The following is an 18,193-nucleotide window of genomic DNA, read 5'->3' as shown; positions in this document are numbered from 1 at the left end:
GGGAGGCAGAGGCAGGTGGGTCGCTTTGAGTTCGAGGCCAGCCTGGTCTACAAAGTGAGTCCAGGACAGCCAAGGCTACACAGAGAACCCCTGTCTCAAAAAAACGGAAAAATAAAATAAAATGCCATTCTCATAGTAAAATAAAGTTCTCACCATTCATGAAAAAAAAATTTTTTTTTTTATACAGTATTCTGCCCACATGTGTGCCTGTATGCCAGAAGAGGGCACCAGATCTCACTGTAGATGGTTGTGAGTCACCATGTGGTTGCTGGGAATTGAACTCAGGACCTTCGGAAGAACAGACAGTGTTCTTAACCTCTGAGCCGTCTCTCCAGCCCTTGCTTTGTTTTGTTTTGTTTTTAGACAGGGTTTCTCTGTGTAACCCTGGCTGTCCTGGAACTAGCTCTGTAGACCAGGCTGGCCTGGAATTCACAGAGATCCACCTGCTTCTGCCTCCCCAGTGCTGGGATGGTGGCATGCCTGTAATCCCAGCACTTAGGGAGGCAGAGGCAGGTGTTCTCCGCCAGTCTGGTTTACAGAGTCAGTTCCAGGACAGCCAGGGCTATACAGAGAAACTCCGTCTCACGGGTGGGTGGGGGTGGGGTGGAAGGAGTACCAAGATGTGGACAGTAGAGAGAGAGAGGAAGATGAGGACAGGTGTCCTGTGCAGCCAGGGAACACCCAGGACAACACTCCCCTCTGCCGAGAAGAGGCACCAGCCTTTTCTACACTTTTATTTATAAAATGCTTGATGAACTGGTACAAAGTGTCTGTCGGCAGGAGGGTGGAGACAGTTATGGTGTCTTCCCCACCACCGTTGGTGGGGACTGCAGTCAAAACTGGCTCCACCCTCCCCTCCATCTTGGCAGCAGTGGGCTGGAGGAGGCCCTGGGGCATGTAGGGGGTTCAAGGGCAGGAGGAGAAGTGAGATGAGGAAGACCCAGAACCCCTTTTTCTGGAATAAATGTCCGAGTGTGAGTTAGGGTTCTATGGAGTAGTGGTTTGAACTCAGTCACAGGAAGACCAGACCTCTCTCTCTCTCTCTAGAATACTCTCCTGTCTCCCAAGGCCGGGCTTGGGAGTGCTCCCTTTGGCTACTCCTCTGTGATTCTCTAGTGCTCCTCAGAGATGTCCTCCCCAGAGTCAAAGGGCACGGCCCTCAGAGCCCAGGGTCTAGGGCGAGGATCCAGGCCCAGCAGGGCCCCACCAGCGGCTAGTGACGACTGCTGGGCGGAGGCCTCAGCTATGTCCACACTTCTAAAGGAATCATGCCTTCTTTGCTTCCCAGCGGGGGTAACAAGGACTCATCCTCCAGGAACTTGAGGGGGAAGTGAACTAGGTGGCCCTGGATGTGGGAGAGCTCAGACTGAGCCAAAGACGGGCTGACCGTGGCCAAGGGCTCCACAGCCACGTACTCCCGGAGAGTCCGCAGGGAACGGGTGGCATTGGATGGCAGGCAGCGGAAGATCTAGAGGAATGACACGGGAGCCAATCAGGTCGAGGAAGGAAATGGCAGCCAATCAGGTGGAAGAGAGGAAGGCCACGGGAGCCAATCAGGTGAGGAAGAATACTCCCTGCTGTCTGTGCAGCCTGGGCTGGACTCCCCAACCCGTGTACCACCTCTCAGTCCCCCGGGCGATACGGAATCCTAACGGAGAATGCTCCCCGGCCCCTCATCTCCTCAGGCCAGGCCTCCCCGCAGCTCCCACCTGCTCATAGACGTTGGCGTTGTTCTCGGCCGTGTCTTGCCACAGCTGGAAGAAGTCATCACAGACAGGGTCTCTGAGATCCAGGGCTGGCCAGGTGTTTGCCCCAAGAAGCACACTACGGAGGAAGAATGATCCCAGTGGATCAAATTAAGATCCTTAGAGAGTCTGAACAGCTGGTACTCCAAAACAGATGTGATAAACAGTAAAAGTAAATGTCAGTGAACCTAATGGAGCTTTGATTTTTTTTTTAACTTTTGATGTTTTAATAAACAGTTACTTTAGTTGGGCATGGTAATTTGTGCCCGTAATCCCAGCACTTGGAAGGCACAGGCAGGAGGATTAAGACCAACACATCTAGCTCAAAAGGCAGCCCCTCCCAATTACCCCTACATCCGCCTACACCCCCTGACTCCTACCTGAAACAGTGCTTCCGCAAACTCAGGGCAAACCTGCCTGCCTGGTACTCCACCCCGTCCATGAGGGATGGCTCCATCTCTGTATCCTCAATCAGCACGGCGAGCTCACTGTCCCGCTTCCCCAGCAAGCTCCTGTCGTTGATGTTTGCAGAGCCTGGGATGGGTTCAAGGGCACACTGTGTCTGCTTGGGCCCAGGGCGGGGGCTCCCCAACACCTTTACCAGAGCGCTAGCCTGAAGTGCCCGCCGCGAGCTTCAGCGGCAGACTCTGACCCTCCCAGCCCCTCTCCTGACAGGGAACCTGGTGCGGCACTGACCGATGATGACTGTCCTGTCATCTGCAATGAGCATCTTGCTGTGGATATAAATGAGCTCAGAGATCGGGCGCCCGCCCAGCTCTCCGTGTGTGCGAAGCCCACAGATGGACATGTAATCCCGCCACGCTGTCCCCACTGTACGGACACAAGAGGGGCGGCATCCGAGGCGAGCAGATGAGATTCCACCCCACCCCTCACCCCCAGCGGCGAAAAGCCACCTGTATCCTTCCCCAACCCCCAGGACTCCAGCTACCCGCCCCTCCTCACCCCCACCCCGCCAGGGGTCCACGGCTTAAGCCCCCCTCACTCCCCACTCACTGGCTGCTTTGAGTCGGTGTAAGATTGAATATTCCCCACGACACAGGGTCCTGAAGAGAACAGACAGGGTGAGAAAGGCAGAGGAAGGGAAGAGCCGGGAGAGGCAGACTTAAAAGTTCCTGTAGAAGGAATCAGGGCAGGGTGGAAAGGCTACTGGTGTGACTGGGCGGTGACGGGTGAGCCTGCTGGGTGGGGTGGGAGTCACCTGTAAGTGAAGTGCAGAATGGCCCGGATGGAGTTGCCGCCCCCTGTGGAGATGTCCCCCTCAAAGCCAGGGAGCAACGGCAAAAGCACATAGACCCGGAAACACTGGCCCTGTCTGGGAGACAAAATGGTCGGAGGTGTGATGGTCCGCCCCTCCGTCTGGGCTTCAACCCTGTCTCCACCCTCCTTCCGTACCTGTGGGCCTTCAGGATCCTGTCCACAATCTCGTCACCCACCTTGTTCAGGACGCTACGTCCATCGGAGCAGCTAATGAAGAACTGATTCTAGGGCAGAGATCCGAGCGAGACGTCAGCGGCCCGGCTCTTACCTCTTTAGCCCCAGGCCAAGGCTCTGCATTTCTGCTTCCCCGCCAGCCAGGCCAGCCCTCAAAGGCTGAACCCACTGCTGGCCCCGACCCTTCCCACTCTGCCCCTCCATATTTGCCTTAGCCAGACCTCAATGTAGAGAAAGTGCTGGCTCTCTCGGATGGTGTGTAGGTAGGCGTTGAGGATGGAGTCCTCCGAAGTCCCCGCTGACCACCGGTCCACAGACCTCAAGACCTACCGGATGGTGAATCCATTGTGGTGGTGGTTAAGGCCAGAAAAGCAGGAAGGGTGCAGGGCAGTAAATATGACATGGGTTTTGTGTTCTTTTGGTTTTGATTTTTCGAGACAGGGTTTCTCTGCGTAGCCTTGGCTGTCCTGGACTCACTTTGTAGACCAGTCTGGCCTCGAACTCACAAAGATCTACCTGCCTCTGCCTCCCGAGTGCTGGGATTAAAGGCGTGCGCCACCACTGCCCTGGCATGATGCAGTTTTTAAGCTCAGGAGAGAAGGAACTGGGGGTGGGGGTGGGCTCTCAGGGAGAGCAGGTAGTGCGCACACACGCGCGCGCACACACACACACACACACACACAGGCTGATGGGAGGGAGGGACATAGGAAGGGACATAGGGAGGGAGGGGATGCTGCTCAGGAGTGTCACCTGCACAGTGGCGCACTGCCCGCCTGGGATTGTGAAAGGGAGACAGTCTGCAGTGCTGGTGGACTTGGGCAGCAGGTAGGGGTACACGGGTCTCTTGTACCTGGCCTTGGTGGTCTGCCATGAGGAAACAGCAGTCAGCAGGAGATGGCAAGCTGAGCTGGCTTCCTCCCTCCCACCCTCCAGCCCCTCTGGAGGGAGTCAGCACCTTGGTGAAGTTCCAGCGCTGGATGAAGTGCCGGGCAAGGTCCCGGGCAGCCGTGCCGTGTACAACAACACCGATATCCCTCCACGGCATCCTGGGTGTGGTCGCCCTGTCAATGAAATCTGGGAGTCCCAGGAGAGTCAAGGAAGAAATTAGGGCTGGGGTGTTGGGGATCCGTGCTGCCAGCCTAGTTTTATGTAAACTTGACTCAAGCTAGAGTCATCAGAGAGGAGGGCGCCTCACTGAGAAGATTGGGCAACCTACAGAGCATTCATTAGTGATTGACGGAGAAGGCGCAGCCCATGGTGGGTGGTGCCATCCCTGACATGGTGGCCCTGGGTTCTATCAGAAAGCAGGCCGGGCATGGTGGCGTACACCTTTAATCCCAGCACTCTGGAGGCAGAGGCAGGCGGGTTGCTGTGAGTTCGAGGCCAGCCTGGTCTACAAAGCAGAGTCCAGGACAACAAAGGCTACACAGAGAAACCCTGTCTCAAAAAAACAAAACAAAACCAAAAAAAAAAAAAAAAAAAAAAAAAAAAGCAGACTGAGCAAGGCAGGAAGCAGCACCCTCCATGGCCTCTGCATCAGTTCCGCCTCCAGGTTCCTGCCCGGCTTGAGTTCCTGTCCTGACTTCTGTCAGTGGCAAACTGGGCTGTGTAAACCTAAGCCACATAAACCCTTTGCTTTGGTCAAGGTGTCACATCATAGCAATAGAAGAAGGAAAAGGTGGATGCTTCGGAGGAGGAAACTTCCAGAGGGAATGCTGCACCTGCACCGTTCGCTCCCAACCCATGTGACCCCACTTTCTGCCTCAGCCAGCCAGCCCCTGCAGGCCTTGGGGGAAGGGAGCCTCACCTTCGAAAGGCCGGTCCAGCTGCACCCAGTCCTTGGTGATGAGGTTGCTGTAGTCCTTTCCCAGCCAGAAGAATTGGTTCTGCGAGAGGTCTGGGGTGGCCGCAGGGTCTGCACCTGGTGTGGGAATCTGTGTGATGAATACAGCACAGCCGGGCAAGGTGAGGTCATGGGATCAAGCTAGAGCGAAGACCTGTGCTCCACACCGGAGAGTCTGATCTCTCTGTTTCCCACTTCAACTGCAGTGAGAGTCAGCAAAAATGGAGGAAGAGGCGGAGCTTTTATTTTAATTTTTAATTAATTGTTTTTGTTTTTGTTTTGTTTTTTGGTTATTTCAAGAATAGGGTTTCTCTGTGTAGCCTTGGCTGTCCTGGACTCATTTTTGTAGACCAGCCTGGCCTCGAACTCACAGTGATCCACCAGCCTCTGCCTCCTGAATGCTGGGACTAAAGGCGTGCGCCACCATGCTTGGCTTTTAATTTTGTTTTTTGTTTTTGTTTTGTTTGTTTTTAATTTTTTTGAGACAGAGTCTCATTGTGTAGCCCAAGCTGACCTCAAACTTGAAATCCTCCTGCCTGAGCTTCCTCAGAGCTGGGGTTACAGATGTGAACCACCCAACAAGCTGGCCATAGTATTTTGAAAGGCATTTCTTGATCGACATAGTGGCACATATTTATAATGTCAGCCATCAGGAAGCTGAGATAGGAGGGTGACAGATTTGAGGATAGCTTGAGCTATACACTTAGATCCTGTCTCAGAAACGATGATAAAAGTAGCTTCTTAAAGTCTCTGAAATGCTGAGGAACACTTCAGGTTGGCAGTTCTGGGAAGGGTGTAAATTTGGAATACCTGGGTTTGGGGGAGCTCAGGATAGCCTTGGGGCAGTTACCTGTGAGTCTACAGATTCGGAGGGGTCCCCCAGGTCGGTCAGTCGGTACTGTACATCATCCCAGCGGCCATAGGCAAGGTCCAGCCCCCCCAAGAAAGCCACTGCTTGGTCTACCACCAGGAGCTTCTCGTGATGAGCCCACAGTGTCACGAGGTCTGGGTGGCGCATCACCTAGAGTCGGGTGAAGGAGTGCATGGGGGAGGGTTTAGGTGAGAGGACAGAGTAAGAAAAGATGGAGGATGAGGCGTTTTAGGTAGAGGAAGGGTTGAGTGGACCAAATGTGGCTGTGGTGTAGGGAGGGACTCCGGCCCCAACAGCACCTTTATGTTGGGGTGCAACAGTGTCAGCACCCTCTTGCTGTAGCCACTGTTGATGGCCAGAGCCAGTTCCACTTCTTTAAACAGCAGTATGTTAACACGGACACCTTCTTCCTGGTAGTGAGTGGGAAAATCAAATCCTAGAGCCTGTCCACGAATGGCCCCTCGACAGCTCCCGTGCTCAGGATTCTCGTGTGTCCCTCCACCCTACTGCAGTGACGCTTACAGCAAACACGGGCTCACCCACTCAGCTCTCCGCCTACCTGTCACAATCTAGCCAGCTGTCTGTCTTCCCAGCCATCTGCTCATCACCCTAACTGCTGTCTATCATCCTGCCCTGTCACCTCCACCCTCCCAACTCATATCCTTCCATCCGGCTCCCTGTTCAGTGTTTTTTTGTTTGTTTGTTTGTTTGTTTCCTTTTGAAACACAGTCTTTAGTCCAGGCTGGTATAATACTCAGTATATAGCCAAGGCTAGCCTTCAACTCCTAATCTTGCTGTTTCCATCCCCCAAGTCCTGAGATAATAGGTGGGATTACAGGTGGGCACCACCACACCTATTTTCTTTTCTACCCTCTATCCATTCACCCTCCATCACGCATGTATTCTTCTTCTGGTCAACACATAAGTGCCAGGTGTGGTGGCGCATACCTTTAATCCCAGCACTCTGGAGACAGAGGCAGGCAGGATCACTGTGAGTTCGAGGCCAGCCTGGTCTATGTATCGAGTTCCAGGCCAGGTAAGGCTATATAGCAAGACCCTGTCTTGAAGACAAAACACCCCCAATTGTTCGCTGCGTGACAGGGGTGGTGCTTTTGAAACTTATGACACTGCTCAGCAAAGACACAAGCATCTACGCTCCCAGATAGCACAAAAAGGGACCTGGTCTGAGTAGTGGGAACGAGGGACCTGGGAGGTGATGTCTGATGGACACTGAGCCAGGAGGGACACACCTCCTGGTCCCGGGGCCCCAGATTCCCCAGCTTCTCCTTGGAAGACTCCTGCTACCGCCCTTCCAATAAACCCCTCCCCACGGCCAGCAGTCCTCACTGCCTTCCTCTTGAGCATAATGTCCAGTCTCCAGTCGTCTGAATGGGCTGGGCGCTTCAGGTAAATCTCAGGACTCAACCTAGAAGTCAGGGTAAGGGGCAAGCTGAGCTGAAGCCCCTCCTCCAGCGGCCCGTGCGCTGCTCCGGCGCAGACCCTGTACTTGGGCGTCTCCCGGGGACCAGCCCTCACTCACCACCAGTCCGTGATGAAAATCTCCTCCCGAGCTCGTAGGATGGCATCTGCCACAGCAGCAAAGTAACCTGCCCCATTCACAAACCTGGGGGGAGGCCAAGCCAAGGAGGTCAGGGGAGTCAGAAGCCAGAAAGTTCTGGAGAGTGAAGACCGAAGGATAGTCACAGGTTAGAGATGATGGCAGGGTCAAAGGTCAGAAATGATCAGAAGGGTTAGGTCGGATCAAATCCACCAAGTGGAGATTAATCAGTGCGGTGTGCCAGTGTGAGCTAAATGAAAATGACAAAGCAATAAATTAAAGAAATTGACAAAAGGTCAGGGGGACTAATACACCAAACATAAAAGAGCTCCAGAAAAATAGTAAGAAAAAGCAAACAAAAAGACAAAAATTGAGCCAGGCGTGGTGGCGCACGCCTTTAGTCCCAGTGCTGGGGAGGCAGAGGCAGATGGATCTCTGTGAGTTCGAGGCCAGCCTGGTCTACAAAGCAAATCCAGGACAGCCAGGGCTGTTATACAGATAAACCCTGTTTTGAAAAAACAAACAAAGAAGAAAGAAAGAAAATGCAGAAGCTAGCTGAAGACTGAACAAAGACCAAGACCTGACAGCTCATAGCAGATGTTAAGATGGTCAGTCATACGGGAAGGCATCTAGTTCACTAATGAACAAGAAATTAGGGCAGGGTGTGGCGCAAAAGCCTGTAATCCCAGCCTAGGACCGAGTGTGAAACAGCTTGGGCTACATAGGAAGACTCAAAAATACCAAAAAAAAAAAAAAAAGCACATGACATTAATTCCAGCACTTGGAAGGTAGAGGCAGGTGGATCTCTGAGTTCAAGGTCTGCTTGGTCTACACACAAAGAGATTTATAGGCTGGCCAAGGATACACTGAAAGACCTTGTCTCAAAAGAATAAAAGAAAAGGAGGATGAGGAGGAAGGGAGTTGTGTTAGAAGAAGAGACATATTTATACCTATATCTATCACAAATGTAATACCAAAAATTAAAAATAATTTTTTGGTGTGTTTCAGAGAAAGTCTCTCTATGTAGCCCGGGGCTGCCCTGGAACACACTACGTAGATTGCCTCTGCCTCCCAAGTGCTGAGACTAAAACCACATGTGCCACCATGCTTGGCTTAAAATTAAACAATCTTCTGGGCAGTGGCGACGTCCGCCTTTAATCCCAGCACTGGGGAGGCAGAGACAGGTGCCTCTGTAAATTCACTGTACATTCGTGGCCACCAGCCTGGTCTACAGGACAGCCAAGGCTACACAAAGGAACCCTGTCTCAAAAATGAAAACAAACAAAAAATAACTTAAAAAAAAAAAAAAAGAAACCAGTGCCTTCTGCCAGGCTTGGTACTTCGTGTCTGTGATCTCAGCATTCAGCAGGCAAAGGGCAGGAAGGCAGGCAGCTATGAAGTGAGGCCAACCTACACAATGGGACCTTGTCTCAACAGAACAAACTGAACAAACCAGAAACCAGGAAGGAAAATGATCTGTGAACACAGTATCAGCATAGGAAGCGGTGGGTATTCTCACAGACCACAGCAACTGCCCATTGACTTTTTTTCCCTGGCATTGTGAGCTGGAGGTCTCCCTTACAGTCCAGACTGGCCTTGAAGTTTTGACATTACTTTTTGGCCTCTGCATGCTGGGATTACAGGCTTCCACCACCGCACCCAGCTGATTATACTGGCTTTTTTAGAAGATGAGTTTGACGGTATCTATCAAAATGTTAAAAGCGCATACTCTGGGCCAGGCATGGTGGCGCCCACCTTTAATCCCAGCACTCGGGAGGCAGAGGCAGGAGGATCACTGTGAGTCTGAGGCCATCCTGGTCTACAAAGTGAGTCTAGGACAGCCAAGGCTACACAGAGAGACCCTGTCTCGAAAAAAAAAAAAATTATTACATTGATTATTTGGGGGGAGGTACAGGTTTCATAACACATTTGTGGAGGCCAGGGACAATTTTAGAAAGTCAGCTGTCTCACACTGTGTGGATCCCGGGGATTGAACTCAGGTCGTTAAGCTTGGCAAAGTGCCTTTGCCTACTGAGCCATCTCACCAGCCAGTAATTGTATTTCTAGGAATACATATTCTAAATGCTTAGGCAAAAACTATGGAAGACATTATCTTTAAGACAGGAAAAAACAAGCAAACAAAAACCTCTAAATGTCAAAATCTTAAAATGGAAGAAAAATAAACGCAGAAAGAGTTGACAATCTTATTTCTGTTAAAGTAAAAAGCAACACATGCACATGTGTATAAAAATACACAGAAGACGAGACAGGACACAAAACTGTTGCCAAGGTTACTTCTGGAAAGAGAAATGCAACCGACTGGAGGGGGGCTCTAAAAGAACAGGGGTGAAGAGTGGTGACTTCAGTTGCCTTGTGTGTCTGTCTGTTTGGTTTGGTTTTTCTTTCGAGACAGGGTTTCCCTGTGTAGCCCTGGCTGTCCTGGACTCACTTTGTAGACCAGGCTGGCCTCGAACTCACAATGATCTGCCTGCCTCTGCCTCCCCAGTGCTGGGATCAAAGGCGTGCACCACCATCCCTGGCTGTGTCTGTTTTTATTTTAAGATAGGGTCTTGCCCCGCCTGGCCAATACTCTGTGTACTCCAGGCTGTCCTTGAACTTGTTCCAGTCCTCCCGTGTGGCTCACAAGTGCTGGGGTTACAGGTGTCCGCCACCACATCTAGCTTTAGTTTTTTATTTAACATATTACTATACCGCTCAACTTTCCCCTCTCTGAGTGTTGGGCATCAAGTCGAGGATCTCCCTGGTGATAGGCAAATTCTCTATATCCTTTCATTTGACTTTTTAGTCTAGGGGGCAGGTGATAGAGAGCAGTCTTGGCTCCAGCTGCTCACATGCAAATCCCAGCTCCATAGTTGAAAAACTGTGTGACACTGGATAAGTTGCCCAACATAATGTCCTTTCTCCTTTTTCTCAGATATAAAACCCCAGATAATAGCTGTACTCACCTAATAGAGTTCGTACAATAGGCACAAAGTAAGCCCAACATAAAGTACTGGCTATTATTAATGTATTAAAAATAAATTACGAGCCAGGTGTGGTGGCACATGCAAGCTCAAGGCTGTGTCTGCCTCCCGCGTGCTAGGATTAAAAGTGTGCACCACCACGCCCAGCTAATGAAACACTATCTTTAAAAGAGATAAACAGGGGGCTGGAGAGATGGCTCAGAGGTTAAGAGTACTGGCTGCTCTTCCAAAGGTCCTGAGTTCAATTCCCAGCAACCACATAGATGGCTCACAACCATCCATAATAAGATCTGGTGACCTCTTCTGGTGTACATGCAGACAAAACACTGTGTATATATGATAAATAAATAAATCTTGAGAGAGAGAGAGAGAGAGAGAGAGAGAGAGAGAGAGAGGAGAGACATGGCAGAGCATGTTGGCCCATACCTGTGATCCCAGCATTCAGGGAGGCAGAGGCAGGCAGATCTCTGAGTTTGAAGTCAGCCTGGTCTACAAAGTGAGTCCAGGACAGCCGAGAATACACAGAGAAATCCTGTCTCAGGAAAAAGAAAAGAAGAGAAAGAAAGAAAAAAGCGAGTGTGGCCAGGCATGGTGGCACATACCCTTCATCCTACCACTCTGAGGCAGAACCAGGAGGAACTCACAGCCTGGTCTACATCATGTGTTCCCAGCTAGCCAGGGCTACAAAGGCCATCTTGAAAAAAAAAAGCAAACAAACAAACAAAATGGGGCAACACTTGTCTATTATCCCAGCAGGGAGGAGGCAGACACAGGCTTGAGCTTGCTTGCGAGTCACTACAGTTAAATCAGTAAATCAGTGAGACCCATCTGGAGAGAGCTCTCTGCAGTTAAGAGGGCTTCCTGCTCTTGCAGAAGACCCAGGTTTGCTTCCCAGCACCCATGCACATGGCAGCTCACCACCATCTGTGTTCTGACACCATCGTGCACCAAGCACACACATGGTGTACGTACATACAGATAAAACAGTCATACATGCTGGGTGGTGGTGTATGTCTTTAATCCAGCCTGGTCTACAAAGTGAGTCCAGGACAGCCAAGGCTACACAGAGAAACCCTGTCTCCCAAACAAAAAACAAAACAAAACAAAACCTCCCCCAAAACCAAAAACATTCATACACATAAAAAAAATAAACAAATAGATAAATAAGTAAAAACTAAGATGAGGAAAATCTCAGTTGTCTGCCTTTCGCATGCACACATACACACGTGCACACAGGCACGCGCACACACACACACACACACACACACACACACACACACATCCCCCCACATAGCTTTAGGTAGAATGCTTGCCCAGCACATGTGGCACCCTAGTTTAATCCCCAATACTCCAAAAGTAAGGCAATAAAAACAAAAAAAAGAAACCTCAACATTGCCTCAAAGAAAATGTCCTTTCAGGGCCGGGCGGTGGTGGTGGTGGAGCACGCCTTTAATCCCAGCACTCAGGAGGCAGAGGCAGGTGGATTGATGTGAGTTGAAGGCCAGCCTGGTCTACGATAGCGAATCCAGGACAGCCAAGGCTAACACAGAGAAACCCTGTCTCAAAAAACCCAAAAAATAAAAAATTTAAAAAAATAACAAACAAACAAAAACCCAAAAAAGAAAGAAAAAAGAAAATGTCCTTTCATGCTCGCTTTTGCCTAAGGGAAAGTTCAACCTCCTGGCTTTAGCGCGGTGGACTGTGTGGGATCTGGAGCTACCACCCACAGGCCCTCCTCGGACTGCTGCTCCCCACTCCAGCAGCACCCCGTCTTCTCTTTGCAGACTTCTCTGCCCTCTGCCTGGTCCCTCTTCTCTTTTTCCTTTATCTTACTAAAGGAACCTTAGGGCTACGCTTTCTGGAGGCCTGTCCTGACACGCTCCCCTCTGTGCACCCTTCCGGACATCTACTTCCCGTGGGGCAAGTTCACATTGTTCTAAAGTTAGATTGCCTCCTCCTCTCAAGCAGAGAGGCCTGGGACTTGTTTGTTGCCTGTGCTGGACAGAGCACACAGCAGGTGCCTCACATGTCAATGCTTATTAAGTACTTAGGCGATAGAACAAATCAGAAGATTTGGGGAGCGCCTCAACAGAGAGGCACCCTGTGGTTGAAACCTTTATATGAATCAGGGACCTACCGGGCCAGTGGTGGCGCATGCCTTTAATCCCAGCACTTGGGAGGCAAAGGCAGGAGGATTGCTGTGAGTTCGAGGCCAGCCTGGTCTACAAAGTGAGTCCAGGACAGCCAGGGCTACATAGAGAGACTCTGTCTCAAAAACAAACAAACACAAACCACAAACAAACAAACAAACAAATTGGTGACATAAGAGGAGATGGCGGCTAAGGGGTCTGAGAGATGAGAGATATGAAAGTGAAGTCACGAGGTCAGCGGAGATAAAGGGAAGGACCAAGAACCCAGAGAATACCAAAGGGGACCGGAAAGCCACACAGAAGCTGAGAGAGGACGTCGGGGTCTCACCACCGGGCCAGGGTGCCGGGCCTGGGCGGGGCGTAGCTGTGGTGCCGATGTAGCTGCAGGAAATCTCGGCCTGGCCCCTGTGCCAGCTCCGTGATCTCCTGTCCCCACCACCGTGCCTGCCGATAGCTGCTGCATTTGAGAATCAGGGACCTGGGCAGAAACAAGAAGCTGTACTCAAACCCCTCTTCTTCATGCCTGGCCCAGCGTCTGGCCCGGAGTCCTTCCCTTTACTTCCCCACTAGGCCTTGAGCTGGAGCCTGCTTTACTCAAAGCTGGGTTCCCAGGGACCAGCATTTATTAGGCACTCGGTCAACAATGTTATTTTTGAACAATGGCAATTTAGGTTCCTTCCCTCTTCCTCTCCCCTTGTCTTTTTTCTTTTTGTTGTTGGGTCTTTCTGTGTAGCCCTGGCTGTCCTGGACGAGCTCTGTAGACCAGGCTGGCTTTGAACTCACAGCGATCCACCTGCCTCTGCCTCCTGAGTGCTGGGACTAAAGGCGTGCGCCACCACGCCAGGCCTTTCTCCCCTTTCTGTTTAAGACAGTTTCACTAGAGTTCAGGCTCCCAAAGGTTGGGATTATGGGTATGCACAGATGCGCCTGTCTCCTTTTCCCTTTTTCACACGTGCGTGCAGGTGTGAGTGATGATGCCCACAGAATCCAGAGGAGGGCATCAGCTGGAGTTCAGGTGGGTATCAGCCAGCCCATGTGGGTGCAAGGAACAGAACTCAGGGCAGCTCTGCAAAGGCGCCAGTCACTCTTCTCTCTCCAGCATCTGCCCCCACCCCACCCCGACGCCCTTTTAAAACCGGGAGAATACCCCCTCCCAGTTATCCCAAGCCTCTGTGGTACAGGCCCTTACTCTAGGAGTAGCCTACATATATATATGGCTAGATTAGTTCCCGCACTCAAAGCTCTGGCTGGGCGGATTGGAGAGTCTCTCTCTCCCTTGTGGTCTCCCCACTCAGGGCCGCAGACTGCCCTCACGACCAGGGAGGGCTTACCTGTGGGAGGTGTCGATCCTCACCCCGTACCTCGTCTCAGTGCTCCTTTTCCCCACTTGCACCTCAAAGCCCGGGTCGAAAAGTTGAACAAATGAGATGGCGCCGGTCTCCAGGCACATGTACAGCAGGAAGGAGTCCTTCACCACCAGCCACCTGGCGTGGAAGGGGCTGTGTGCCTATCATCCGGGTCCTCCAGGCCTTCCCCCACCGCCACCGCCCCTCCCACTCCCTCCCCCCTCCCACTCCCCCGCCCCTCCCCCCCCCACCTCCCCGCCCCTGCTTCACCTGCCCGCTGCTCAGCTCCAGCCCTCACCTCTTGGACCATCTGTAACAAACTTGGTCTCGGCCACAGCAGGTGAAGCCAGGAACTCGATGCCCGCCCGAGCGCTTCCGGATCACCCCTTCCCTACGGGGACAATCAGGACAGTTGGGGACCCTAGGCACCTATGCTACTTGTTTCATTCTCCAGCAGGAAGATGGGGACGGTTTGCCTGCCAGAAGGCTGGGCGAGGGGGCGCCACACTCACAGTCCTTTGGAGCCAAGGTCTGGGATAAAGGAAAGTTGACTGACTTCCAGAAATTCTGTCTGCAGAAGAAGAAATAAGCTCAGCGGGAGACTTGGCTTTCAGGCCCTCAGTCAGTCCTACATAATCTGCCTCTTTGTCCCCTGAGGATCTGGTGACCCTCATCTACTTCAAAAACAAAAACAACAAACAAACAAACAGTCCAAGCATCCTAGGGTATGATGGTGTACATTTATTTTTTTGAGACAGGGTTTCTCTGTGTAGCCCTGGCTGTCCTGGACTCACTTTGTAGACCAGGCTGGCCTCACCCAGGTGTTGGGATTAAAGGCGAGCGCCACCAGGCCTGGCCTGATGGTGCACACTTTTAACCCCAGCACTTGGGAGGCAGAGGTGGGTGGAGCTCTGTCAGTTCAAGCCAGCCTGGTCTACAGAGTAACTTCAGGGCCAGCCAGGTTTACACAGTAAGACCCTGTTGTTGTTGTTGTTCTTATTATTATTATTATTATTATTATTATTATTATTATTATTTAAGGTGAGAGAAAGAATTGAGACACCGCTAGGCATCTAGACCCTAGACCTTACCATGGCACGGTAATTGCGATAGAAAGACATGGTCAGGAGGCGGTTGAGGTAATTTTCCAGGTATTTCTGAAGGGAAGAGGGAAAAGACACTGGTGTAGACAGAGCCTTCTGCACACTGCACGCCTCGCTACAGGACCTGGTGTTTGGGCCTACCTGCTTGCTGGCTCTGTGTCTGGCGGAGCCCACGGAACCTCCTCGGGGTAGGGAGGGAATGTCCTCATTGACAGCCTCTTGGGCTGGAGAATAGGCCACGGCAAAGCTACAGAGGAGATGAGACAGGGCTCAGGGAAGAGCTGGCAAGCTAGATGCCTCAAACGCTGGAGACAGAGCCCTGGATTGAGAGAAAGGCGCGCGCGCGCGCACACACACACACACACACACACACACACACACGAAGGGTCTCTATCCTGGGAATGGAGGGGAGGGGGCGGGTCAGGGGGCGGGGCGGGGTTTGCTAAGGACTTTTTGTGCACCCAGCCTGGCTGAAATACTGGCACACTACTACGGACAAAGAGAAGCAAGCAAGGAAAGTTCCTTGGGAACCAGAGCTCAGGGAGGGGGCCCAGCACAGAGCTGGGGAAGAGCCAAGCAGGCGGCAATGAAGGCTGCCATAGCGTGAGAAATATCCGCTTTTCACGGAAAGCAATCTAGTCCCAACTCACCGAGCCAGGGGAAGCAGACTCATCAAGACTTTGTGTCTCTGGAGGTCCCGATGCAGCTCCTGAAAGTGCCGGAACTTCTTCTTGGTGGTCCAGGTAAAGTCACCATGAGTCAAACGCACAGAATACAGAGTGCAGGTTCCCACCTGGGGGCATGAAAATCTGAAGTCATGTCTTCCGTCCCAGCCCAGCACGCCCCCAATCTCCCCCATTTTGGCCGGGCCTCCCTCTCACACCCTCCCTGCTAGCAGCCCATCCACCTTGGATCCGCTGGTGTATCTTTCAGTGCCCACCACCTGGGCTGTAACAGGGACTCCAGGGGCAAACACCAAGGGGTGCGCTTTCAGAGGCTGAAGGTCGTAGATGTCCAGAAAGGGGTGCATTCGATCGGCTGGGAGAAAAATAAAAGGCCCAAGGGTGTAGGTCTCCGGAGTCCCCAGATCCCGACCCTCCCCAGGCGGGGGGGCGGGGGGGTGTTGTCATCTCCCAGTGTACCTGGATCCTCTCCTTCCCTTAGAGTGTCAACTTCATCCGGCTCCATGTGCAACTGACTCGAGTCCAGGTAGTCCCCATAGGGGAAGAGGTTCTCCTGGGTTTCCGTCATCCTAGGAATATGAGGAAGCCTCAGGAAGGGACTCGCCCTACAGAAACACCCCTTCCCCATTCTAACGCCCCCAGGGTCGGTCCTCACCCACCTCACTCAGCTGATTCTAACCTCCGCTCCCTGCGGCACCCCCCCCACACACTCCCTCCCTCAGCCCTGCAGCCAGAGCCCCTCAGCCCGGCCCCTCAATCCGTATCCAGGCTCCAAGAAGCACCTCGCCAAGCTGGGATGGCCTCGAACTAAGACGAGGTGGATCCAAGGGAGGAACCCCGGTGACAGCTGAGCTCAAAGTCAGGCCAGACCGGCTAGGAGCGAGGGTCCCCGCGGGAATGAGGAAGTCAGGCGCTCCCCGCCCAGGAGAGAAATCCCGAAATCAGGATGTGCGGCTGAGTCAGATGGGCCAAGCAGCTCCAGCCCCACTGCGTCCTCCCCCGCCGCGGCTCTCGGGGCTACAGACGGCAGCCGTCCCACGTCCCGTGGCCCCCGCACCCGGCGGTGCCCGCACAGGTTCGCAAGCACCGGGGCCAGAACTCAGCCAGGAGCCTACACCCTAAAGGGCAGGGGCGGGGCCAGGACGGTCCCCCCCCCCGCACACCTCCGCGCGTGTCGCGTCAGCCGGGTCCCGCCCCAGCCGTCCTCTGCGGGTTCTGCGCTGGAGACGCCCACTCGCGGGACCGCCCACTCCAAGGGCTGTCCTTGTCCTCTGATTGCCCTCGGGGCACCTGGCTTGGCCAGGTCCAGCACCAGAGAGGGTGCAACCCAGCGGGAGCACATTCCTTTAGATGCGCGCGCACGCGCACCCCGCGGGCTGTGGATCGTCTGGTCCTCAGAGCTGCCTGTAATCAGGGCGGAACTGGTTGTGGGGACCTGAGGATGTCTCCTCGCTGGGCCTGGTACAGATAGCATTTGTTGATGGGAGGTGATAACAAAAAGCCAGAAGGATGATGATTTACAAGTTCGTTGCTGTATGCGAAATCGCATTCTTCACTCACGAAACGTTTATTGCGCAGTAGCGATGAGCTGCTTTTATTATACCGAGGCACAATAATAGACCAGTCTCGTCTGTAAGTTCCAGTCTAAAAAACGTTTTTGTTTTTTGTTTTTTTCCCTTCAGATCCTAAAGGCTGTCCTTCCTTATTTCTTTTCTTCCAAATTTCCACTGATTAATATTTTAGCTGTTTTAAATTTTGTCCACTGTAGCCGGGTGGTGGTGGTGGTGCACGCTTTTAATACCAACACTTGGGAGGCAGAGGCAGGTGGATCGCTGTGAGTTCGAGGCCAGCCTGGTCTACAGAGAGAGTCCAGGACAGCCAAAGCTACACAGAGAAACCCTGTCTTGAAACCCCCCCCCCACTGGAAATGGAGCTCTGACAAACATTTATGTCATTTATGTCATTTTGTGGACTTACATCTTAATGTCTCTTCTGTAAATAACTAGAATAGACCTACGGGGTCACATGAGTGTGTCTTTAACTTACAGGACACTGTAAGACCTGGGTTGGCAGGGTATAGCTCAGCAACACAGAGTATGTGGCAAACATATTGTGAAGCTTAGGGGTTGAGGCCAGCCGAGGCTACACAGCAAAATACTGTCAAGCAAAACAAAACATAACCAAGAGGGCCAGAGAGATGGCTCAGTGGTTAAGGGCACCAACGGCTCTCAACTCCCAGCACCTCCATGGCAGCTCACAACTGTAACTCCAAGAGCTGACACCTTCACACAGACACAAATGCAGGCAAAACAACGATGCACATAAAATAAAAATAAATGAACCAAAAAACAAAAGGCCAGAGGGATGGCTCTGTGCCTGAGGACCTGAGTTCAATTCCCAGCACCCACAAGGCTGCTTAGAAATAAATGTTAACTCCAGTTCCAGGAAGATATGATGC

At 52.3% G+C, this 18,193-nt stretch overlaps 1 protein-coding gene across 1 annotated transcript; it reads right to left on the bottom strand.

Annotated features, from left to right (window-relative positions):
• Positions 1-1,057: 1,057 nt before the first annotated feature.
• Pld2 (phospholipase D2) lies at positions 1,058-16,761 on the bottom strand. The gene is made up of 25 exons (XM_051167746.1): positions 16,518-16,761; positions 16,195-16,304; positions 15,960-16,090; positions 15,703-15,845; positions 15,194-15,299; positions 15,041-15,106; positions 14,462-14,520; positions 14,248-14,340; positions 13,935-14,087; positions 12,932-13,081; positions 7,452-7,535; positions 7,259-7,337; positions 6,211-6,321; positions 5,891-6,061; positions 5,005-5,131; positions 4,153-4,271; positions 3,948-4,061; positions 3,419-3,523; positions 3,159-3,247; positions 2,965-3,078; positions 2,760-2,809; positions 2,442-2,576; positions 2,126-2,279; positions 1,710-1,824; positions 1,058-1,468 (listed from the first exon to the last, which is right to left on the bottom strand). The coding sequence occupies exons 2-25, from the start codon at positions 16,301-16,303 to the stop codon at positions 1,244-1,246; spliced, it is 2,802 nt and encodes a 933-aa protein (XP_051023703.1). The 5' UTR covers position 16,304; positions 16,518-16,761; the 3' UTR covers positions 1,058-1,243.
• Positions 16,762-18,193: the final 1,432 nt, after the last annotated feature.

The sequence above is a fragment of the Acomys russatus genome, chromosome 25 (assembly GCF_903995435.1).
Source record: "Acomys russatus chromosome 25, mAcoRus1.1, whole genome shotgun sequence".
NCBI lineage: Eukaryota > Metazoa > Chordata > Mammalia > Rodentia > Muridae > Acomys > Acomys russatus.
The sequence above is the reverse complement of the archived record's forward strand: the minus strand, read 5'-3'. Positions and strand labels throughout refer to the sequence as shown.